Raw genomic sequence first — 26,356 nt, 5'->3', positions numbered from 1 at the left:
GAGAACTTAAATCTAGGTGGTTATCTCCAGCAGATCTCCTATTCCTTCTTCCCTATAACCAGTTATAGAAGATCTCTCAAAAGTAACTTTAAGATATGTGATACCTTTGCTCTAGCAGATTGCCAAATCCTCATTCTAATTTAGGATAGGGAGAGGTATCTCCTTTGTTTAGGATAGATGGTGGTGGATTTAGGATATCTCCTAAAGAATCAGGGATGGAAGATGTGATACGAGATTTGCTGCAGCTGTTACATTTTCTATTTAAGGGGCAGGAGAGGATATAAGAAATCTAGTAAAAATGCTCTTAGAACCATAAACTTGTTAACATATATCACACTCAGACATCTTTTTTATGACATCTTTTATCACGTCTATCGGTGCACTAAAACAATGTCTTGTCTTTTTGGCATGCCATATGACAAGGATAGCACACGCACACAGGAACACCTAGAGACCTAAGGCCGGCACACGAAATCTATGAAGTCCACGGAGCTTCCTAGGAATATTTTTGTTTTGGATGGACTCGGGTGCCGCAACTTTCAAGTTTCAACGGTCCGCCTCTCGATGGACATGACACCGTGGCGTTTAGCACGCACGCACGCAAGCCCCCCGCGCGGTGACCGGTGAAGATAGTGGCAGGAGTGGTGCCGGCACCAGGAGAGAGGACCACCAGGAGGTTTCGTTAACCTCATTTTGCGGTTCATCATGTCAAAGTCAAAAACAAAATCACCAACTGATGATAGATTAACTACCAATATAATTGCCTTTGCCAACCCACTCCTGGGCGGCTGCTGACTGCTGTAGTGACCATTGCTGCACTTTAACTGCCACCAAACAAGACGGCGCAAAAATCTGGTGGTAGTTAAAGTAAGAGAAGCCGCGTGGATTTTACAATGCTCGACCAGGAAAACCACGTGAGCCGAACTTATTAGCCCAGCTTATTAGTTATAGCAGAATGTTTTTTCTCTCGTAACAAAACAACACTAGTCGGTTTATCAGTCGCAAATACCGTCCACCGAACTACCTCATAGATTGTGTATCCGGGATGTGCTGCTGTCAAAATTCTTGTAGCGTAGCAGTACTATGGACACCCGTTGTCTGTCGGGCTATTCGCTGGTTGATTTCTATGTTGATAAGTCCGGTTGATGCTGGTTTGTTGTGAGAGAAAAACACTGTTGACTGACAGATAATCTCTAACTAAAACCAACATGCTAACATGCTTTCAAAACAAGAAGAGGGGAAGTGCACCTGCATCTATCTATACGGCCTTGATCACTGTGCCCCTGTAGTCTTGGGTCAGCTGCCGACCGTTGCCTCCTGCCTGCGCTCTGCGAAGCCAATGCCACTCGTGGTGCCCAGGCGGCCAGGCCCATTGCTCGGCTTTTCTGCACAGGAGCCAAAAAGGCAGAGGAAGCATGCATGCAGGCTCGGTGCTCCAGCTCCAAAACGTTTTTGCATCTCATCGATCCTCTGTTTTTTTTCAATTACATAACACAACTCTCAGACACTTACCACGTATGCACACTCACCCCTAAAAACACATGTATAAAAAAACTACCTTTATGAGCATCTTCCAAGACTTCGACAAATACTCGCGAAATCACCATAGGCGAGGCGCTGTTGACTGGAACGACGCCTACCATGAAAGTCTAAAAGCACAGATGCTATTAAATCCTATAATATTTGCTCCCACAGGTTTTCCCTTCGTCCACAAAAGAATATAATTATCGGATATGTGTGAGTCAAACTAGTTTAATTTTGACAAAGTTTAACGTTTTATGTCTCCAACTAAATTTATTACGAAAATACATTTCATAATAAATTTAATATTATTTATTTTATATTATAATTGTTATTGAATTTTTATATAATTTTGGTCAAACTTCGAGTCAGTTATTTTGTGGGTGGAGAGAGTACTTTCTCCGGTCGGGTCTAACTATCTAAAATTTACCGAATTTATAATGGGCCTGCTAGCACCCTGATGTCCGAACGGACGGGGCATCTGGACGCCCGCGCCTGCAGTGATTTTTCCGTGCCATTTTGCACGCCCACATGGAGGCCGCGCCGCCCGAACGTCACCAATATTGAAAAGAGAGGGAGGAGTCGGTGGATGCCCAGCCAGCGCCGGGAGGAGGAGGAGACACCAAGACGAGGTAGCAGAAGATGAGGAGGGAAATGCAACACATGATCTACTTTTGAAACATTCAGATACAACACTTGCAACATACGTTTGAAGACAGATAAAACATTTGAAATATTTGCAAAAACACCTGACAAACACTTGAAACCATTGCAAAAACATACATAACATCCATATAAAACACTTGCAAACATATATGTAAAACATAACATCCAGATAAACAACTTACAACATACATCTGGAAAAACAGATGAAACATTGAGAACAAAAGCTTGCACTATACGTCTAAAACCATTGCAACATATGCATCATCTCGGTCTACTTTTGCAACATCCATATGAAACACTTGCAACATACATCTAAAACAACTGAATCACTTAAAACAAACGCATGCAACATGCGCTTTCAAGCGCAACATGTACTTGTTGCTTGGACAAAACTAGAGGCTCGTCGACATGGGGCTCGACGCTGGCGTGGAGCTCGATGCTATGGAGTGGCGCAGAGGTTGTCGGTGTGGAGCTCATCGGCAGCACGAACCTCGGCAGGGGCCGTGGTAGGCGGATCGAGCATAGCTGCAACGGGAGGCATGAGTACGGGCGGGGGCGACGCGGGGGCGGGAGGCATGAGTACGGGCGGGGGCGGCGCGGGGGGAGGGCGGGATCCGTCCCGCGAGCAGGGGGGCGCAGCGGGGGCACGCGGCGCGAGCGGGGGCAGCACGAGGGAGGGCGGGATCCGTCCCGCGAGCAAAGGCGCGTAGCGGGCAGACGCTGCAGAGCGAGCGGTCAATGCAAACGGGGGAGCACGGGCGAGGTCCGTTGGGCGACGTGGGCGGAGTCCGTCTGGACGGACGGACAACAAGAGCATTACTGAATTTATATAAAACTAGGTAGCGTGTTCGTGCGTTGCTATGGGATAACTAAATCTTTTGTACTAAAAACACACGAATCGCACGATAAGATAACAATACTGTGAAATTAAATACTGACGTTAAAGTGACATTTAATTCAAAAAGCAAAGATCCTGAAATTAACACAGTCACGGAGAGCACGGTGTCGCATGCTCACAAACTCTACTGTATAGACTTTTTCGTGATACGGCTAAGATATTATTTTAAATCGGCAGGAAGAAATCACTAATATCCATTTCTTTCATGCGCCAATAAATCCACGAATAAGTTCCACCGTATCTCATACCATCCTGTACATAGGTTCGAGTATATATGTAAATATTAGTGCTTGTTACATGGGTAATACTGCGTGCCTTAAAAATCTCTCACAAGATCTTAAAACAAAGTATGTTATACTCACCGTATAAATATGTGTGGCTTTAGGATTATTTCACACAGACATATATTGTAGAATAAGATATCCACTTAAGTGTCTGTATCAAGATATAGAATTAGATGTTGTAATTCTTAATTTTGACATATTTTTTAGGTCAAGGCAACCAATGGTGACACTTTTCTTGGTGGTGCATAATTTTATGGTGCACTTCTTGACTATCTGAGTGAGCACAAGTTAGCACTGTAAAGGCTCAGAAAAGCTGTTGAGAAGGTCAAAGTTGAGTTTTCCTCTACTATGCATACTAAACCCTACGTCCCTGTTTATCATTGTCGATGCTTTTGGTGCAAAGCAATTCAACATTACCATGATCAGATACAGTATAAGTTTGAGTCTCTTGTGAGCAATCTCATAGAGGGACTCACATCCTTTATGTGATCTGCCTCAAGGATATTGACATCTCTACCTTACATCGTTCTCTTTAGCAATCAATTGATATAATTTTTAGGGTTGAAGGAGTTGCCGGATCTTTGGAGGAAGCCTTGTACTGCCCTAATAATATGATTTATTTTCCATGAATACATGCAGGTATTATGATAACACTAACTACACCAAATGAAAGAATAGAGAAAATTTGCATAGCCTCCAGAAGGGTTTATTTATTGAGTTCTTTGGACTCTACATGTAGTTTTGAAATATCTGTTTGCGTGTCTTACCTCGTATCCCAATTCAAAATTTTGTAGTTTAATTAGAATATTTAGGTGATTGTATATATATAATATTCAATACAAGAATAATTTATGCATGTCCTTGAAAGATTTCTGTGGTGTAAAGACATCTTCGTTTTTCGTGCATGCCCGTGCTAACGCTACGGTAAAAACAAAAGGATAATATATCAATTAAAAAAATAAAACAAAACTCATGCTCAAAGTCAAAGAGATAAATTATGGATGCTTGAATTTTGTCATCCATTATCTATTGGTGTGCCTATAAAATAGACTGAATAAACAATTAAATATAGATAAAAAAAATAAATTAATGAAAGGATCATTGCAAGCCATCAATTATCTCATAGCTTCGGACAATATCGCAAAGCTACTAAAAACTGTAACCGTGCCCTCACCTCAAACATTGTTCAGATAAATGGATTACAATGAAAATAGAAGCAAATGTTAATACACATGGTAATAAACGCACAAGTAGAGTAAATAATGCAATTTCAGGGAAAATTTTCTAGGGTAAACTTCTAACCATATCACAAGGAAAACTATCTTCTCATGAAACCACAAAATCAAATTTTGTCCACCTTATAACACAGGTTTTTAAATTTGCTTGGCAAAGAAAAACATCAACTCTTCATTGAGGTTGATGGCTGTCAGGTTTACTACCTCCCGAGCACCATCTAGTTCCAGTGAACCTCTACATGTCTAAAGTTTTCAACACCATCAAAGCATCATCCCATGCTTGACCATCCCCTCGTAAACAAGCTCTGCTCCTTGATCATCCCCTCCACACTATATGACCTCCCAGTCGCACGATACTAGGACCTCACTGCTTCATGGAAGTTGTATGAGTGCAAAGAAAATGCATGGCCATCCTCTAGCCCTAGGAGTAGCCTGTAATTCAGAAACAATGACATGTCAGATTTTTTAAACATGCCCTCATGATACTTGCAAAGTATAGTTTTAACTCAAGTGCAAGCTACCCGACAACTAAGTTGCTCCCTCCGTCTCAAAATAGATGACACTTTAGCTATGAATCTACAATCTAGACAATTGTCATCTATTTTGGGATAAAGGGAGTACATCCTAATATAACTCACTGTACTTGCAATTGAATGCCCTATCTTGTGGTCTTAAAAAAAGAATGACCTAACACAAATATCCCTTGCTTGTGCCTTCCATTTGCAGTCTGAAAGGCAATAGTTTCATAAATCAAATACTGGTGAGTGGTGACCAGTGCCTTAGTGATATTCGAGATGGCTGATACATAGTAGTTAAAGAAAATGATGTACTCTCATTGAATAGTTGTAGACCATCAACAATATAGGAATCATCAATTGTCAGGCTGTTTTTTTGAGTAAGCTGAATCACCATGTCAAATCTGGGTGGCAAAATATTTGTGTTTGACTGACTGCTTCAATCGTTCTTTTCAAAATTGTTGTTCTATTGGTTTGGTATCTGCTGCATCTAGAAAGGACACCAAATAAAGAATCGAATAGGCCATATCCGAAAGAACTGAGTCCTTGCCATATCCAAATATGAGAATTCCAAATCCAGTATAGTCCAATTTAAACAGGAGAGAACTGCCATGCAGCAATATAGAGCATTATTATTAGTCAAGAAACAACAATAAGAAGGAGCTCAAATACATTTGTCATTTCCAACTCTTGAGAAAAAAATAGTGGGTTTTGAAATACAAACCAATAAAAAAATGGCTTCAAATTTCAGTACAGTTACAATATAAACTACAAACTGCAATGGAAAGCATTCAGATTTTTTATTCATATAGTAAGATACTTGTGCTACATAACATAGAAAGTCAAACAACTGATCACATCGGAAAAAATAAGTCCAGCGTAGCAAATAAACAAAGCCTAAGTAAAACTTGAATGTAGCATGGCATTCTCCGTATAAAAGCAGACCACCTTGTGTGAAGAATTACCTGCTTCTAGCACAGTAGAATTAACATAATCTTTATCACTCTCGCTAAAGTTCCCAGCCATGTATCCATTGCCATCGGAAGACGAGCTAAAGCTACAGCATGGACCTATGTTCTTTGTAGATGGCAGAGATGGGAGAAATGAATTTTGAAATGTTCCTGTATTTTGAAATGGCACCAAACAAGGCAGTCCCAAGCTGCCCGGATTTGGTCAGGGAGTTGTTGATCAGCACAGCAGCAAGCAGTTCCACTTGCATCAAAGGACGGCATAAAACAGGTCTCCTCCATTGCAATCAATCTGCCTACATGGCAAAAATGAAACCAATAAATAAATATATGTGCCCGGATAATGCCACGGAGAAATAATCAAGTGACCTATAGCAGCGGAAAAGTCAGAAAATGATTCTGCCCAGCTCCTATGCTACAACTATCAGTTTTCAATTTCATGACACTGACGTATGAACCTATAATTTGGATTCAGAAATATATAAGCTGGGTACCCTTGATCCATAATTAAGTGCCCAACCTTATTTTGTATCTCAACCCCCAAAACCTAGCGTCGGATGCGTAATGTTTCTAATAAAGTGTAATTTGTATTTGAGTTTTGAATCGTTTAGATGAGGTTTTCCCGCGCTGCCTGAGTCCATGACGTCGCCCACGTCGTGCGCGCACTTGGCAGACGTGCCTCGAGCACTGACAGTTCCACTGCCTGTAACCTGTACAAATACTTAGAGATCAACACAATTTAGTTTGTTGGATCCACTGTTCACTCTTTTAATTTCATTAGATAGTGATTCTCTGATTCGCATGGTCGAACATTCAAATACACTATTCTGCAATTCCACCCGCTCCGATGTAAAAAAAAGAACACACATAACTGACCAACCGATTGCACTAAACGCACAGGAGAAGACGGGCAAGGAAAATAGGCGAACTGAGAGCAAGAACGCATCACCTTGTGGAAGTCCCTAGTGACTTGCGCAACAATGTCCTCCTCAAGCGACTGCTCGTGAACCTTGCTGGTGGCCGGCCGGTCGGCGCCGGCTAGTCTCGCTGAAGAAGAGAAGGATGCAGGCACGCACAACCAAGGTAGGGGGCGGGGATTGGGAGAGGGCCGTCACTCCGCCGCAACGACAGCTGCTGGTCGCGCGCAGAGGTTCAGGCTCCGCGGCTTCCCCAGCATCTTGATCAGCGATTCTGCCTGGGCAATCGGAAACGGAAGCGCAATTAATCTGCGATTCGTATAGGGTTAAGCTGAGATGGGCAAATTGATTGGATATTTTTGAATTTCCAAAATATGATTTGTTCAAACAAAATTTGAGGATCGTAAATAATTTCAAATGAAAAAAATCGATAACTACAAAGTTGTAGATCTCATTGTGATCTAAAACATTATAGTTGACGACTATTTTATTTGAAACAATTTACGGTTCTAAATTTCTGTTTGAAGTTTTTATATTTTCAAATTCAAAATTTTCAAATTGATCAAATGAACATGAATGAAGAAATTACTAAAATTAAAGTTGTAGATCTTGAAGAGATAAATTATATATTTTTAAAAAAAAAGTGTTCTGATTTCATATTTTTCTGAATTAAAAAGAAATATTTATGAATTATAGAGATTTACCTAATATTCTATTATTTTTAGAAAATACATATATAATCAAAACAACCCTTCAAACCCGAACTAATATCTTTCTTATTTCACAAACATAACACCCATGCTTTCCTTATTTGACACCACAAACATTTATACTTTCCTTATTTGACACCACATAGTTCTGATATAGAGAGGACTTGGGCCATTTTGGTGGCCATTTAGCACCATTAATGAAGAAAATGAACAGTATGCCAAATATTGAAGAAAATTTTAACTCCGTACTAGATAAGGAACTTCGATTTCAGGAGTGTCTTAAAAGTAAGACTGATTTTTTCGGTGCCACAGTTTTCTCAGTTTTTGTTTTGGCCTTTACTAAACGCACGCAAAATTTGTTTTCGCGACATCATCACTTGTTCATGGCAAAAGCATGACTTGCCTTCTCTTGACGTCACAGCTACTCGGACAAGCAGCCTTAAGCAAAAGAATATGACTTTGAGCAGTTTCGGATACAGGATACTAGTGAACCGAGTAGTTTATTTGCGGTACTTCACGGTTCCAAGTTCAAGGCGTCTGTATCCGCTTCGATCTCCTTCTTGCTCCTGATATAATTAACATAGATGTACTAAACAATATGAACAGCATGTTTGGGTTCAACCGCCCTTTCTTCCAGCCATAACATCCAGAAAATACATCTGCAAGGATGCATGTCGCTCAGGAGATAAGTCAATTCACAGCACAGACCATGTTTAGGCAACCATGTTTTAATGTCTGATTCCTTCTCTAGCTATGCCGCCTCGAAATCTTTATTGTGCACACACTATCCATCGACCTGTTTCATGGCTTTAAAAGCTTCTCAAGAAGCTTCTGCCAAATTGCCAATTGCCTAGAGCTATTTACTAGTCTAGTTAAGTAAAACTTGCTCATTTATATGAAGTCCTTAGTTGAAGCAAACTCAAGCTGATGAGCTGGTTGCCTCCATTATAGCATAAATTAACAATGCTGCGCATGGCTTGAGGCTACTACCCTCATCTTCAACGCCTTTCTCATGGATGCAAGGCCTGAGAAAATTCACTCCCTGCAGCTGCTATTATGCATACATGTCAACCTGACAAGCTTCAACTAAACAGCACACCACCAAACCTACAGACACTTCACAAATTATACATAACTTCACGCAGCAAAAGACTTGAAAAAGAAGGGATTCCATAATATAAAGATCCATCAGCCTTAATATAAAGATCCATTCGATACAAATAGTGAACTAGGTTCTTCGATCAGGAAATTCTGCTTTTGCCATTAAGGAGTGAAACCTTCCGTTGGGAGCCACAAAATGTTTTTGCCTTGCACACCGAGGCAGGCCTTTCCCAGACAGAAGCCAACAGAATTTCATCACTCTTTAATGACAAAAGCAAAATTTAGATATTTTCTTGACGTTACAGCCACAAGGACAAGCAAGCAGCCGCAAGATGAAGCAAAAGGAGGACCACTTTTAATGGTTCAGATCGTACTATACCTAATAACCTATGATCTAATTTGTTTGCAGCTTCACGGTTCTAAATTCAGTGTTGCATCTGCATCTGCCTCAATTTCCTTCTTGCTCCTGACCTTACATCTCTTCTTTGTTCCGTCATCCAGCAATCCAAGGTCTTCCACGACCCCAATATGTGCATAAAGCAGCTCTTCCAGGCTCTCAGTAGAGGCAGCCTTCTTACCTTTGCTGCCTCTCAACAGCTGGAACTCTTCCTTGCCATGGTTCCTGATTGAGAAATGGGTATGGACTCTCATGGCTTCCTGAAACCCAGATATAGTTGGCTGGAACTTCACCAAGAACACGCTCTGATTGGCTGGTCTTCCATGGCTAACCCTCGCCTTCTCAGGTGGTACCCCTATATCTGGATGAGTAAGACAATGTAAACAAATTTTATATACGAGTTAAACAATACTAATAACAAAATATAGCGTGAGGATACTTCTAAGAATTATTCTGCACCACAAAATTGTAACAATAATAATAGACAAAAACATTCATTTTGCTCTGCAAAAATACTACCAGAATTGCAAAGGAACAAACAAAGTATGCCTACAACTACAATAGGCTGCTGAATAAGTCGATCTCATCATAACATCTCTTAAGGAAATATAACAGAAGACAACATGAGCACATATTTAGCCACTATCCTAAGTTGCCATACAGACAAACAAAATGTTAACTAGGCGCTGCACAGATAGGATCTTTTTAGTCTCAGTGAAAACTAACCTGCCAATACACCTTCAATTTCTTCTATGGACACAACCTTTGCACCAGTATCCTTTGCCTCATTACCAGTCGAGCTGTTCTGTATCACAACAACTGGAGGCCACAGCATGAGGTCTTCCCTCATGGCATTTATTTCCTCAGATGGAATGGAGTAATGAGCTTTAGATGTGTCTGGAGCAACATGCCAATTGCACCCCATCAGAACACAGAGTGCTTTGTGAAACCCCAAGTGTTTTGTCTTCAAACCCGCCTTGCATGTATCATAAGCATGTGATAGCAGTGCATCCAGGTCTGGAAACTTCCTCGCTACACTGTTGTAGGAAGTAAACAAAAGAGCAAAATAAACAGAGTATTTCTTCAGGTTAGAATCTCAAGTGATTGTTCAGTCAATCAAACTATGCAGATAAAAGAAACTACATTTCGACAATCCTCTTGGGGGGCATCATGATCACGATCATTCACATCACAGTATTGAAAACGATTCACAAGGGTGTAGCTACCAATTTTCCAAAAAAAAAATAAATCAAGTGGAACACAAAGAGCCAATAGCAAACTAAATAATCAGAAGATAAAACTTTGTAAAAAATTTTGATCCCCAAATCTCCGCCGCACTAATCCAGAAACATCCAAGCAATGTTTCAGAACTATAACTGAACCCAATCTCTGTGCACTAACTCAAGGAAACAATGGAACGAACTACTACTGCTTCAATGAAAAACATTTGGACCAATGCCTGAGCTTAAATTTGATGTAAATTAATCAAAATACAGTGACATCTGGTTTGGACAAGCAAAATAAATCAAATTTGCAGCATACTGCACTTAGTAATCTAAAGTTATTGTTGAAAAAAATAAACCAAACACACCTTTTATTTGATCATAGAAAGGTTACGATAATCACTGATAGAAAATAGTATAAATAAATAACTATAGCTAAGTGATATGCCTGTATAAGTGGTGTGTTGTATTGGTACAAGTTGATATGCCGTTACAAACACTATTTAAAACCTAGAACATGAAAAGGACAGCAGTCTATATGGAGCTGATCAGTACTGTATGTACTAGTATAGATACCATAGTAAAACTAATTATATTTCATGCATTTCAAATGCAAGAGTAGAATTCATGGTCAAATTACCAGGGCAGCAAAAGGTAAGATACTTATAAAAACAACAGCATAGAGAAACTTATAGTTTAAACAAAACCCTTGGTTAGTTCAGACCAATAGCTCAACCTACAGACTCTAGCAAGCAATAAATAGCAGCATGCCATACAGCCCATGCATAGCTCAGGCTGCTCTACTGCTCCAGACATACGTAAGCGGCAACCTTTGTCATCTTGATTTGGCAAACCTGTGCACGCATGGTTTTCAAACTGTGCTAGCGAAATTCTAATATACTGGTACTGGTAGGCTAGGTACGATCTAAAGAAGTAAACATGCTTGAGGGCTCGATAAAGAAGCCATAATGTTATTCCTCCAAACAAATTGCCAAACTTGCACAATGGTCTCCAAATTTGCACATGTTTAATGGTCTCCAAATTTGCACATGTTGCCTGCTGAGTGTGTTCAGTCCATGTTACCAAGGAGAAAGAGCAGTTTGGCAATGTGGCTACCTGACTTCACAGGACAGAATCGTGTTTGGTACCAAAACATTATCAACAAGAAGTTCCGACAACCCAACTAACTCATGGCAACGACACTCTGAAGCTAATTTCTCATCAACAGAACAATGCTGTTACTTTTACTTCCTTTCAGCCGTATTGTACAAATACACCTGAAAGACTGCAATGCAGTACTCCATGCAAGCTGAATCACCATCTGATCTCGCCACAGGATAGAATGGCAGTTCACAACAAAGACCAATGGTCAAACCTTTGGACGCCAATGTTTTTTATGTCTGAATCCTTATAAAAAGCACCAACATGCTTTAGAGATGTGAGTGAACATTGAACCGAGAATGTTACCATAGTCCAGCACATCCACATGATGGTTCCTCAAAATCTTCATTATGCTACTCAATCCCATCAGCAATGTCCATGTTTGTCACCGGGAATGCCATTCCCGTTCCAGGAACGCGGGAACAATCTCATCCCCAAAGTGAAAAAAAAACTTTCTTAAGGAGTGTACAATATTCTTCGATCCCCGTTCCACGACCTAATTTTCCAAGGAACTTTGTGACTATGCCCATGAGCCTACATCCTACTAATCGCACATATACATAATAACGCGCCCCACATAAAACATGTTGATTTAACGAGGGGCAGAATGGGCACTAAAGCTACATAACATTCTGCCAATTTCCTAGAGAGAAATATCAATTATAACTCAGTATGTTAACCTAAACTATAGGGTTAAATTATAAAGCTTATCTACTGTATGAGGTGCATTTTATTGTTACTACAGAAGACATCACTTTTCCTTCGATTTCTCCATTCCAGTCACCATACCCAGCAAGTAGGCAACTGCTAACAAAGTTATAGGAGGAACTGTTTAGTTCGCAGGCAAAGAAAGACAAACCTGCGACAGACACAGCAAGACAAAGATCCTTTTGATGCCTCACGGTATTTCTTCTGCGTAGCTGGACTCTCATTTAATATCTTTGTGTACTTAAGAAATGCTTCCTCAACCTGTTTACTGAACTCCTCTGAACCTTCAGGTGGATCTTTCTGCAGAGGAGGATCCTCATACTCTGGAGCATCTTCATGCTTTACTTCAGAACCATTAGGTTCATCTTTTGCCGACTTTGAAAATTTATTTGGCCTAACAAATTCATTTCTATCTGATGGGTACCCACCATCGAACTGATGAGGAGCAGTTTTCAGTCTCTTTTTGGCACTCTTAGTCAATCCTCCTCTTCCTCTTCCTCTTCCTCTTCCATGCATGGGAGCTTCCCCAAATTGTGAGTGGAAATTAGGTCTAGACAGCCTCTGATACATAGGTACGTGTTTTGAATACCCATAACCCAAGATGTCAGAATGAGGATGGTTCCCCCGATCCATGTCAGTCCATTCCCCATAGGTTTCATGTGGCAAAGCAAGCCTTGAGAAAACATCACCATTAGTTGGCACATCATGTCTTTCATCACATTCATCACCATCAAACATGACATATCGTGACATTCTTGGTGGGGGTAGATCATATTCATCAATATCATCATCATAGTACTCATGTCCTGCAAACCCATGATCAGCTTGATACACATCTATCTCATGATCATGATATTCAGGACTCCTGCCTCCTTTCCTAGAAACCACAAGGGAAGCTTCTTGATCACTTGAGTAACCAAACGAATCAAACTCATGCTGACGAGCTGGCCGCCTCGAAATTCCAATAGGTTCAGTTCCAGGGGAGTGGGAGTAGCGATCATCACCACCCCTTGCTGTTAGATACTTTACAGAAGCATCACCACCATAAGAATGCTGAATTAAGTGCTCTGTGTCCTGATGCATGGCTTCTTCAAAGCTACTCTTGTCTTCTTCAATCATATGGGATAACCTCAGATTGTCGTTAATCCTTTCATCCCTGAGACCTCTCAAAGATGTTGAGCCTGATATGTGCCTTGAATTCAGTGGGACATTCCCACGTATGTTCTCTGATGCAGTATATGTATCATGTCCATCATACTCCAAGGATGCAGCTCTTGGTGTATGCCTAGAGTGTGCCTGCCTTGCAATATCCAGTAATGTTTCATCACCATGACCACTGCCATGCTCTAATGGACTTCCTGATAACCTATGAGGATGACCACTCCCATACCCCAGTGAGTCATGAGATGACCTGCCAAGGCCATCCATGTTGTATCCATTGCTTGTCTCATAGCCAGGTTCAGTGTGCATCCTGTATGGATGGTGGTCCTTGGCAAGCAAGGCTGAGGAAGAATCACCAATACCCCTTCTAGAGTAAAGCATCTCTGTTTCTCTAATCCTCCCAGCAGGCACATCATCATAAAACCTTTCTGCACCTCCACCTTTCTCAACAACCAAGTCCCTACTGCCAGAATAATGCCTCTCAGTATCTCTACTCTCAATGTATGGGGCATTCTTGTGGTACTTAAAATTGCCATCATCGTGCAGTCGCTGGGTGTTTCCAGCAACATAACCATCACTGGCCTTCATGGCAGATCCTCCTGTCAAGAATCCAGTCTCGTGCGGCACAGTGGGATACAGAGGTGGTGGAGGCGACAATCTGTGGTCTTCGAAGTACATGGCGCTAGTCCTTCCCATTTCAGTTGCACTTATTCTAAGAGTCAACCCACCGCCCCCAAGGTAGTCGTCCTTGAGAAGGCTACGGTCGTCACCAGAGCCGCCAAAATAGTCGCTTTCGTTCCTCCCGGCGCGCAGGGATGCCGGACGTCCGAGGTCGGAAGGGTGGTCAGGGAGCATGTAGGCCGGCGGGGAGTCGTGGCCGAGATCGGCAACGCGGACAGGGCGGTCGTACCTGTCGCGCTCCTCGCGGTAGGGAGCCCTTTCGTAGTCCCTGGCCCCGCGGGGCGAGCCGCGGCTATCACCGTATTCCCTTCGCCCGCGGGGAGAGGCGTGGCGGTCGCCGCCCAGCGGGCCGAAGGCGTCTTTGTGTGGCGCATGCCCACGGCGGGGCGACGCGTCGCGGTCGCCGCCGTAGCCCGCGCGCTCGCGCCGTGGCGGGCTACGGCCGCCGCGGGGCGGGCTGCGGTCGCCGTAGCCGATGCGGCCGCCGCGGGGCGGTGTACGGTCGCCGTAGCCGATGCGGCCGCCGCGGGGCGGGCTACGGTCGCCGTAGCCGGTGCGGCCGCCGCGGGGCGGGCTACGGTCGCGGTCGTTGTCCTCGCCCCTGGGGCGGCGCGGGCGGCGGTCCGGGGACGGGGTGCGGCGGGAGCGGTAGTCGGAACGCCTACCACGGTCGTCGCGGTAGGAGGCGCCGCCGTGGCGCGCGTCCCTGCGGCCGGAGCCCGCTCCACCTCCTCCTGATCGCCCTCCTTTACCTCCACTTCCCCTGCCTCCGCCTCCGCGTCGCATGGCGCCGGCGAGGTCGCAGCTACGGCCTGAGGGTGGGGGTCGCTACCGTGACGGTGGAACGGCGGTGGGTGAGTGGCTGTGGGATCGAGGCGGGCTTCAGATCCAAGCCTCAGAATCTCTTCCGCGTCAAGGTGGCGGCGGTTGTGGCAACAGTCATCGCCGTAGTGATGGGCGATGGGAGGCGGCGGGCGGCGGGGGAATGGAATGGGGATCGCGGTGGGTTCGGGGGCGGTTAGGGGTTGCCGTTTTATGCTGCTGATGTGGTGGTGGGCCTGCATTACTTGGTTGGGCCTGTGGAGCCCATGTCCGTAAGCAAAAGAAAGTTAATCAAAGGTCTCTAAAAAAAGTTAATCGGTTGCTAAAAAAAAAGTTCATCAATGGCAACCACAAACAAAAAAAATTAATCGATTTTCAAAAAAAAAGTTAATCAAAGGAAAGGGAAAGGCCAAAGAAGAAGAAAAATGAAAAAAGATATGAAGTTTTTTTTTTTGACAACGACTCTAATTTATATTAAAACATAAGCACAGTACAGGGAATTGGGAAGACAGCTCCCATGAAGTACATGTGTAGCTGCATAGCTACGATTATAGAGCCAACGCAGTGACTCAAACTAAGCTGCTCAAGAGCAAGGATACAAAAGATCTAGAAACCCGTCGTCTACGATTCTGGAGAAGCCAACACAGGAGATGTCGTCGTTGGGGGCGCCAGGCCTCAGCCGAGAAGTGGCCACAACAACAACATCTAAGATCCTCGTCGTCACACTCCAATAGCACAATCGACGCTCGTGACTGTCTGATTTGCCCGTGTCTTCAAGGATTTAGAATCTTGAGCCGTAGATGTTGGTTAAGCGTAACCGGATTCAAGATATAAGCTCTACTTCTACCGTCGTTAATCTGAGGACCATCTTCGACGAGAATCGAAGGTCAACTCGAACGATGATTGAAGCTTTGTCCCTACCGTGTATTCTTTCTTCAGAATAGTAGAGCTTCGAAGAGTAATTAAGGGCCTGTTTGGCATGACTCCACTCCTAAACTCCAGCAACTCTATAAAAAAATTCAGCCAAACACCCCAACTCCGAAACTCTACGGAGCTGCCGACTCTATGGAGCTGTAGTACAAATGGAGGTGAAGTTTTGGAGCACCTCTTTTGCAGCTCCAAAACCACTCAATATGAACCTCCTCGTGGAGTTGGTGGGAAATTACCCACCACTGCCACTTATTACACAGAAAAACGGTTCGATTCTATTTCTCCGAGACCCCCGCGCAGTGACTCCCTCCCTCCCGCGCCGTCGTCTTCCTCCCCCCAGCGCCGTCGTCTTCCTCCCCCGCCGCCATGGGTGGCCGCCGAGCTCCTCTACGACCGAGCCCTCCCCCTCGCCTCGCCTTACAAAAACACGCCTGAGCTCCGCAGTAGCACACCGCCGCCGCCTCTGCCCTCCCCAAGCTCTCTACCTCTCTCCAGCGCTCGAGGCGACGCTCCGACCTGGGAGTGACGCGGTCATAGGTCCGGTCGTAGAACTCGACTGCGCCACAGACGAGGAGATCCTCGGGCTCGGTCACGAGAGCTTGGAGAAGGAGGAGAAAGGGATCTGCTCCTTCACCGATCACTCGGGCTGGATGTCAACGGACGGCTTGGCGGACGAGGAGGAGGGCCCGCCGCGGTTGAACTGGTGGTTCGTGTGGCGGTTCTGCTGCCAGTGGCGGTCGCGGCGAGCGCGCTCCTTCTCGGCCTCGCGACGCCGAGCCTCGACCTCCTCGTCGTGGCGCTGTGGGAGCTAGGGCCGCTGCTGGAAGCGCCAGCGGGGGCCGAACCGCGGGTGCCGCGGCGGCGGCTTGCCGTCGACGAGGCGGAAGGACGAGTCGTCCGCGGACGCGAGCCCGATGGAGTCATCGAGCCCCGCGAAGTCGAAGACAGCGTCCCGAGCGGCGGCAAACGCCGTGGGGCCCGGCGGGTTGCGGGTCCAGTCGGCGATGCGGTCCAGCTTGTCGGAGCGGGAGAAGGAGGCGAAGGGGACAGACGAGCGCGGCGTGCCCGTGGTCGCCGCTGACAGAGAAGAAACGGAGAGAAAAAGAGGGGAAAAAAGAAAATAGATTAGTTACTGACAGTGGGACCCACATAAGCAGGGCAAGAATGGCAATCTACCCTCGAACTCCTCTTTTTTGGAGCTGGGGACACCCTCCCAGCCAAACACCTCTATCAGACAGTTCCAACTCCACCTAGAGCTGGCTCCACCTGAAGTTCTGGAGTGGAGCAGCTCCATCCAGAGTTGGAGCCATGCCAAACGGGGTCTAAATGTACCCTTTGTTGGATAACCATGAGTAGTGCCATGCCATATCCAGACTGCAGCTTGTACACGTACACCAAAGGATGTACTCTCACAAGTAGAGAAACGACTTTTGATCCACTTTGAAATTTAGTTTTAGTCCCGATATTTTTCGCATCCAGGACTAGAGAAATATTTAGTCCTGATTGGTAGCTTTAACCGGGACTAAAGGTCCCTGCCCAACGGCTACTGCGGCAGGCTTTTGCTGCAGGGGACTTTTAGTCCCGGTTGGAGCTACCAACCAGAACTAAAGGTTAACTTTTACTCCCGGTTGGTCCCTCCAACCGAAAGTAAAAGTCTACTCCCGACTGGAGGCTCCGTTCGGGACTAGAAAGAGACCTTTAGTTTCAGTTGTTATCTCCAACCGGGACTAAAGATCTCCTCCTATATACCCCTTCTTCCTCCCCGAGCCTGAGCCACTTCAAGCTCAGTGTTCTTGCTTCATCGCCGGCCTCTCTTCTTCCTCATTGCCGGTAATCACAAGATTTCTTCGATTCCTCCATCGATTCTTCGGTTCTAAAGGTTATCAACTTTATACTCTCATATTTCATCAGTAGCATATCTCATTTTATGGATTAGATATATGTGGTTTTTTATGGTGGATTTTTTTTATTTGTAAGCCATTTAAGCTCAAAATCACTTTAAAGTTTGCATATTTGGATGAAGGAAGATTAAAGTAGTTATTCAAAACTAGTATTCAGCTTTCATTTCTAGCATGCATAGCACACTTCATGGTTTAGAGATATAGAGAATTTTAGAGTTTTTTTTAATTTTATTTGTTTATAAAATAAGAAATTTATATTATATTAAAAATGAGTATAAAGAGTAGATGGCAACTGCTTCTGGGTCCTCGGCCTCTCATCGGGTTCTAAAGCGACTGAGGCCGGACCTCCCTCTCATTGCATGCGTCAAGTGTGAGGAGAAGATTGTAATGGAGTACCGGGTGAGGAAGGAGTGTCCCAACAAGGGTTGTATCTTCTACAAGTGTTCGGATCGCAATATGAGTTATTTTGTCGCATTTGATGATTATGGTTAATTTATACTTATTTTCATGATGATTATGATTAAAGTTCTAATTTCTTGTTTTAATTTCAGTGGGATGGCACTAGATGTTCAGGCTGGTGCTGGGAGGAAGAGTATGTTGAACACGTGCAAAACTCTCTTGCACAGGCGGCTACGGCGACTGATGAGGCAGTGATCCTGCGGAAGAAGCCCATAGATGTTGAACAAACGCATGATCTGTCTGTTTTAGTTGGGATTGGTCACAAAATTCTTATGCTGCTGAAGTGTATTTTAGCTTTAGTTTTTTTAGTGGTAGTTGGGATTGTCTACATTGTAGCGAGACTTTCATAAATTAATACCTTATGTGGTGGCATACATGTCGTATAATTAACTAATTATGTTCTAGGTTTTAATATGGTATGTATGTCATGTAATGCAGATGAGCCAGCATTGGATGTACAATGCTGATCGCCGCTCCCGAGAGTTCATTGAGGGCGTGCATTCTTTCTTACGTGTGGCCAAGGCAAACAAACGCGATGGTTTCATGTGCTGCCCATATGCCATATGTAAGAATTTGAAGGAATATGCTAGCTCAAGGAGTCTTCATTCACACTTGTTGAAGTCGGATTTCATGCCAAACTATATTTGTTGGACAAAGCACGGAGAAACCGGGGTTGTAATAGAAGAAGGTGAAAAAGAACAATGGGACGATGATGACATTATTGTTGAATATGGTGCCTTCAATGATACTGCAATGGGGAAAGCTGAAGAAGAGGTAGGGGCAGAAGATGAGCTCGCTGATGATCTTGGTTAGGCCATTCGTGGCGCACAAAGAGAATACGAAAGTGAAAAGGAGATGATCAAGTTCGAGCGCATGCTAGATGATCACAAGAAATTATTATACCGAACTTGTGATGCGGGGTAGAAAAAGTTGGGTACCACACTAGAATTGCTACAATGGAAGGCAAAGAATGATGTATCTGACAAGAGATTTGGGGAGTTACTGAAAATCCAAAAGAAGATGCTTCCGAAGGATAACGAATTGCCCGCCACTACGTGCGAAGCAAAACAGGTAGTTTGCCCTTTGGGATTAGAAATCCAGAAGATACATGCATGTCCTAATGACTGCATCCTCTACCGTGGTGAGGAGTACGAGAAGTTAGATGCATGTCCGGTATGTCATGCATCGCGGTATAAGATCAGGCGAGATGACCCTGGTGATGTTGAGGGCGAACGTCCCATGAAGAAAATCCCTGCCAAGATTATATGGTATGCTCCTATAATACCATGCTTGAAACGTTTGTTCAGAAACAAAGACCATGCAAAGTTGTTGCAATGGCACAAACAAGACCGTAAGGTAGACAATATGTTGAGACACCCTGCTGATGGGTCCCAGTAAAGAGCAATCGATAGAGAATTCTCGGAGTTTACAAATGACGTAAGAAACTTAAGGTTTGCTTTAAGTACGAATGGTATGAATCCTTTCGGGGAGCAGAGTAGTAGCCATAGCACTTGCCCTGTTACTCTATGTATCTACAACCTTCCTCCCTGGTTATGCATGAAGCGTAAGTTTATTATGATGCCAGTGCTCATCCAAGGCCTAAAGCAACTTGGCAACGACATCGATGTGTACCTGAGGCCACTAGTTGAAGAACTTCTACTTTTGTGGAACAGACCAGGTATATATGTGTGGGATGAGCACAAATAGGAGCACTTTGACCTGCGAGCATTGTTGTTCGTAAAAATCAATGATTGGCCTGCTCTAAGTAATCTTTCAGGATAATTAAACAAGGGATATAATGCATGCATGCACTGTTTCAATGACATTAAAGGTATATTCTTAAAAAAATATCAAAAGGTCATGTACCTTGGCCATCGTCGATTTCTTCCTGCGAATCACCCCCTAAGAAAGAAATGCAAGCATTTTAAAGGTAAGGCAGACCACCAGACCAAGCCGGGCAACCGAACTGGTGAGGATGTACTCAATATGGTCAAGGATGTAAAAGTAGTATTTGGAAAGGCACATGGCAGCGAACCTATTCCGAACGACGCCGACGGTCACACACCCATGTGGAAGAAGAAGTTTATATTTTGGGAGCTACCCTATTGGCAAATCCTAGAGGTCCGTAGCGCGATCAACGTGATGCACCTGACGAAGAATCTTTGTGTGAACCTGCTAGGCTTCATGGGTGTGTATGGGAAGCCTAAGGACACACTTGAAGCACGATAGGACCTGCGGTGTTTGAAAGAACGAGACAACCTGCATCCAGAGAAGACAGATGATGGATATCATTACTTAAGTCCTGCCAGCTACACTATTATCAAAGAAGAGAAGGAAAGCATGTTTGAATGCCTAGCAAGCATCAATGTACCATCTAGATTCTCCTCGAATATAAAAGGTATAATAAATGTGCCAGAGAAGAAATTCCTAAACTTAAAGTCCCATGACTGCCACGTGCTCATGACGCAATTGCTTCTAGTTGCATTAAGAGAAATTCTATCTCCAAATGTACGTCTGGTCACCATGAAGCTATGTGCATTCCTTAATGCAATTTCTCAGAAGGCAATCGATCCAATGGATCTAGCTAAACTACAGAATGATGTGGTTCAATGTCTTGTCAGCTTTGAGTTGGTGTTCCCTCCTTTCTTCTTTAATATCATGACACACCTCCTAGTTCACCTGGTCAAGGAGATTAGCATTCTCGGTCCTATGTTCCTGCACAACATGTTCCCCTTTGAGAGGTTTATGGGAGTCCTAAAGAAATATGTTCACAACCGTGCTCGACCAGAAGGAAGCATCGCCAAGGGCTATGGAACAGAGGAGGTCATTGAGTTTTGTGTTGACTTTATTCCCAACCTTGACCCGATTGGTGTTCTTGAATCGCGACACGAGGGGGAGACTAAATGGAAAGGGGACATTAGGGAAGAAACCATATATTGGTATGTAGGACAATTATTTTAATAAAGCACACTACACAGTTCTACAAAACTCCTCCTTGGTGGATCCGTATATCGAGACACATAAAGAGTTGCTCCGATCTGAGTTTTCAGAGAAGTCTGAAGCTTGGATTACGCGTCAGCACATGAAAACTTTCAACGACTTGTCAGGGTGATGAGAGTATTGATGAGCAACTGTATTTGTTGGCTAGGCAGCCATCGGGCATATCCACACATACAAAGGGTACGAGATAAATGAGAATACATTTTACACAGTAGCCCAAAATAAAAGGAGCACCAACCAAAACAGTTATGTCCGCATAGATGCCACCGACCCTAATAAAAATAAGAAAACATATTATGGCGCATAGAGGAGATATGGGAACTAAACTATGCACCTACTTTTAAGGTACCTTTGTTCAAGTGCTAATGGGTAAAGGCGACTGGAGGCGGGGTAGCAGTCGACAACCAGTATGGAATGATAACCGTGGACCTCAACAGTATTGGGTACAAAGACGAACCGTTCGTCCTTGCCAAGGATGTGAATTAGGTGTTCTATGTCCAGGACATGTCTACAAAACCGAAGAGAGGAAAAAACAACAACGACCCAATCAATGAGCCAAAGCGTCACATAGTTCTTTCAGAGAAAAAAAACATCGTCGGAATTAAAGACAAGTCAGACATATCAGAAGATTATGAAAAGGATGACCGAATTCCACCCTTCACAGTAAACAAAGACCCAAGCATCCAGCTAAATGATGAGGACACTCCATGTTTACGGCGCGATCATAACCAAGGGATATACGTTAAGAAGAAGTTCACTACTGTGCCCGCTTGATATATATAGTGATGTTTAATAGTGCGTATTAGAGGTATTATATAATAATTGTGACTTCAGAGATGTTTATTAGGTGTTTTCTTTTTTTCTATGTTCATATTAAATTTGTGTTTGATGGTGGGATTTTCATGTCGCTTTTGGACAATGAGTGGTGAAAAAATGAAAAGATTTATGTTAAAATGATGTGAAAACAAATTTCCAATCTAAAACAAAAGTTTTAATGATTTAAATTAAACACTACATTTTTGCATTAACGAAATAGTAATTATTAATGACATTATGTTTCAATATTTATAAAAAAAAACAAAAAACTTTAGGTCACATAATTTTCCTGTGTGTAATAAAGCAAAAGTAAATCCATATTCTTTTAAAACAATTTTATGCCTTATATTTAATTTACTGTGCAATTAACAAGACTTTAACATTTTATAGAAAGAAATATAAAAAACAAATGGAGCTTGAAACGGGCGGGAAGTGAAACTGCAGCCCAACTTTATTCCCGGATAGATCTACCACCCGGGACTAAAGGTGGGCTGCATTTTCTACGGCCCGCTAAAATACACCTTTAGTCCCGGCTCGTAATACCAGCCGGGACTAAAGGTCTTTTTGTCCCGGGCATTTACAGGAGCCGGGACTAAAGGTCCATCCCCTATATAAGGCGATCGTTTCTTCTTCCTCCTCACTCTTCGTCTTCGTCGCCCATCGCCACTGTCGCCGCCGCCGCCCTCGTCACCGTCGCCCGTGGCCACCTCATCGTCCTCGACTACGCGTGCGCCTCTTCGACGCCCACGACTCCCTCTGTGCCGCCACCTCCGGGGATGGCTCCGTGCGCCTCTTCGCCGCCGCACGGCTCCCGCCGCCGCAGAACCCCGTGCGCCTCCTTCGCGAGCACGCGCGGGAGGTGCACGACCTCGACTGGAACCCCAACGCCGGCCGCCCCACGCGCCACCAACGCCACCGGCCCCAACGTACTGTGTATTGATATATATAAATTTGTTATATATATAAATTTGTTATATATATATTAGAGAGTTATAAATTTGTATTGTTATATATATAAATTTGTTATATATATATATATATATTAGAGTTATAAATTTGTATTTATATATATATAAATTTGTTATACACCTATATTAGAGAGTTATAAATTTATATTGTTATATAGCTAAATTTGTTATACATATATATTAGAGTTATAAATTTATATTGTTATATATATAAATTTGTTATACATATATATTAGAGAGTTATAAATTTGTATTGTTATATATATATATATTTGTTATACATATTAGAGAGTTTTAAATTTATATTGTTATATATATATATATATTTGTTATATATATCACTTGCCAATAAATATTTCTAGAAAATAAGAAATCAAAGTTATGCTTTGGAGACTTGAATTTCGAGTGTAGTTATTTAATTAATTTTAAGCACATGACTCGATCCATTTTATAGATATATGGTTTTTATTTTTTATAGATATATCTAGTGGTGTAAAAGTTAGATGGTTGCCCCGAGAGACAACATGGATGAAGAAATGATGGATATTATCAACACCGACACTCAATTTGTCGATGGTGACCAGCAGGATGTAGATGACCGGAGTCAATACCTGGCTCTTGAAAATTGTGGCAGAACCGTCTAATTTAATGCCTAACAAGAGTGCTTATCTTCCATTAGACACTAAGCACTCAAGGGAGAACTCTAAATTACTCGATTTCATCGGGCACACCCCAAGGGAGAACCCGAAAATCCACATTTTTACCATCAGGATCATAAATAAGATAATAAAGCTTACATCATTCCTAACCATTTCTTCCATCACTTTTAATACAACATCAGAGTATAATATTTATTATTATAATAGCAGAATGTAATCATATTATCAGAGTTATGAATAATTTAATTGAACAACGAAATATAAACATGTGAATAGAGTTACAACGGAAATAGACATCTATTAATGACACGATAAAGTATTGATATATAACAACTATGACAACAGATTATAAACTTTCATTTATAAAATCATTTAGTGAGAGTTGTAAATAAATACTACGATCGCAGCGTAAATGAATCCTCGCTGAGCCCACCAGGAGGAATCCACACACAAGGATCAGCTTTAGCATCCACCTGTCACCTGCAACAGAGGGAGTAAAACCTTGAGTACTCAATTGTACTCAGCAAGACTTACCCAACAGGAGGAAAGAAAAGACTCCAAGGATATGCAAGGCTATCTGGCTTGTGGGTTGCATTTGCAGGAAGCATTACTAAGCGTGCGCCCTTATATTCAATTTTTATTAATAGCCGTATTGGTTCATTAATTAACCATTCTATGTAAGCACCTGTGCTACTTTCAAGTAGGTGGTAAGCAATCAGATTTTCTTTTTCCATCTTGCATCTTTCAGTTCTTACTACGATGCTAAACCGTAGACAAGTCGTACCAGATCGCCCGGTGATTCGTGAATCAATGCCCCCAGCTGGGTACTCCGAAAACACACGCCCTGCTTATACCCCAGGCATAAGCAGGACCAACCCATCACTCTCCTGTCCCGGGTGTCCAGGTCCCCATCCAAACTGGGACTCCAAACCCCCGCCCCTGAGTCCCGGACTCAGTGCGGTGCAAGGACCTCCTCCACCAAAATAAAACCCTAACAGTCGGTCCGGAAAGAGCCGAATCCGCGATAAGAGAGCAACAAGTCTTCCAAGCGCCCATACACAAGTATGTGCTCGGGATAATAAGTCTGTGACTTGCCTAGAATCTTATGCAACGATCGATCCTTAACCGACCAGACAGGGAAAAACGGTGTAACCAAGCTATGGCCCGCATCCGCGGAGACACAACTTCTTACACCCACCAATATCCAAACCATATCTCTGTCCGGTCACTATTTTCCTTTCCACTATTTTTATATTTTTCCAAGTGATAGTATTACAGTAATATAATTCCTATCTCTCGTGAGTGACAGGCAATCACTCGACTTCTACCGGAGTCCTGTAGCATAGCAACCTACATGATCCTGTCATATTAGTAGACTCATAGGATAAAGATATATATGCAAGTGGGTTTCATTCAACTCCTTAAAACTTAATGCACAAATATAATTTAAACTGCAGAAAGTAGGGGTTATGCATCGGGGCTTGCCTGGGTAAGATATATATTAAAAAGTTAGTATCTGCATCTTCAGAGCATCCACAATCATCTGGATAGAAAGCCCATTGCATCATCTCCTGAAGAGAATACCATTACACCATCTTCGGATTCCTAATCATCCTTCAATCGATTCGTTGACCCATCATCGTACCTATATGATATGCATATGATGAAATGCAAATATGTAATTAATCAATTGCAATCGTGACTCGTAAAATACGACGTACGCCTCTCGAGTTAACGGGCTAGTTCTAACGATGACCGTACTTAGGCTATATATACACGTTGTCGGATAAGGCGTCATTTCTCAAAAATTATTTTAGTTATCCAAACCTAAGTTGTTTCTTTATCCAATTCTATCAATTTAATCTTTATTCGTAATAGGACATCACTAACTACTCTAGTAAACTAATTATTCCGAAGCTACAAAAATTACAGTGAGTACCTAATATTGCTAGGAACCTACTGTAAAGATTTCAGACCCAACCCTATTACCAATTTACCATAACAATTCCTACAAGTTTACATTTTCATAATATTAAGCATTCTAAATCAATTAGAGCAACCCTCGAACCATCTTAAAACTAGGTGAACAAATTATACTAACAAGTAGATCCTGATTTTATAAACCTAATAAAATTAGTTTCATAATTTTTGGATCACTACACAGATTTATATTGATTTTATAGTTTTGCCTTATAAGCAAATTTAGAAATTGCTTAAGAAAAATAAAGAGGCCAGCAATCACCTACTCGGCCCAGCGGAGACCGGCGGTAACAGGCCGACCCAGCTGGTGAGCGCAATCGGCGGCCCAGGCGCACAGGCCTTCGGTCGACCCAGCAGCGCGGATGAACGTGGCCCTGCGCTCGGTGGGGCGCTAGCGGCCCAGCAGCGGCACGCGAGGCAGTGGCCCAGGCAGGGCAGCCAACCGGCCCAAGCGCGACGGCAGGCCGACCCACGCGCGGATGGCCCAGGTGAGGGTGCGGCCAGCAGACCGCCCAGCGCGCGATAAAGACAGGTCAGCCCAGTCGGCCAGGGCCAGACAGCGGCTGCACTTTTGTGAGAGGGTCCCTGGGTTTTCTCGAAACTAATCCGCAGGACACAACACTATTTAAGTGAGTCGCGTATTTTGCAGTAAAGACCCCGTATAACATTACGGCT

General features: G+C 43.2%; 1 protein-coding gene across 1 annotated transcript; it reads right to left on the bottom strand.

The window, feature by feature from the left end:
* Positions 1-8,874: 8,874 nt before the first annotated feature.
* On the bottom strand, positions 8,875-15,143 carry LOC136508203 (uncharacterized). Its single transcript, XM_066502839.1, has 3 exons — positions 12,456-15,143; positions 9,939-10,249; positions 8,875-9,573 (listed from the first exon to the last, which is right to left on the bottom strand). The coding sequence occupies exons 1-3, from the start codon at positions 14,930-14,932 to the stop codon at positions 9,227-9,229; spliced, it is 3,135 nt and encodes a 1,044-aa protein (XP_066358936.1). The 5' UTR covers positions 14,933-15,143; the 3' UTR covers positions 8,875-9,226.
* Between the last annotated feature and the right edge of the window lie 11,213 nt (positions 15,144-26,356).

This window comes from Miscanthus floridulus, chromosome 15, assembly GCF_019320115.1.
Source record: "Miscanthus floridulus cultivar M001 chromosome 15, ASM1932011v1, whole genome shotgun sequence".
NCBI classification, from domain to species: Eukaryota; Viridiplantae; Streptophyta; class Magnoliopsida; order Poales; family Poaceae; genus Miscanthus; species Miscanthus floridulus.
This window is presented reverse-complemented; position numbering and strand designations above follow the sequence as displayed.

Coding starts and splice junctions, on each gene's coding strand:
- LOC136508203 (XM_066502839.1), bottom strand. CDS start 14,932: ATGCGACGCGGAGGCGGAGGCAGGGGAAGTGGAGGTAAAGGAGGGCGA. Junction 10,250..12,455: donor TCTTGCTGTGTCTGTCGCAG/GTTTGTCTTTCT, acceptor TTCCTACAACAG/TGTAGCGAGGAAGTTTCCAG. Junction 9,574..9,938: donor AATTGAAGGTGTATTGGCAG/GTTAGTTTTCAC, acceptor TTACTCATCCAG/ATATAGGGGTACCACCTGAG.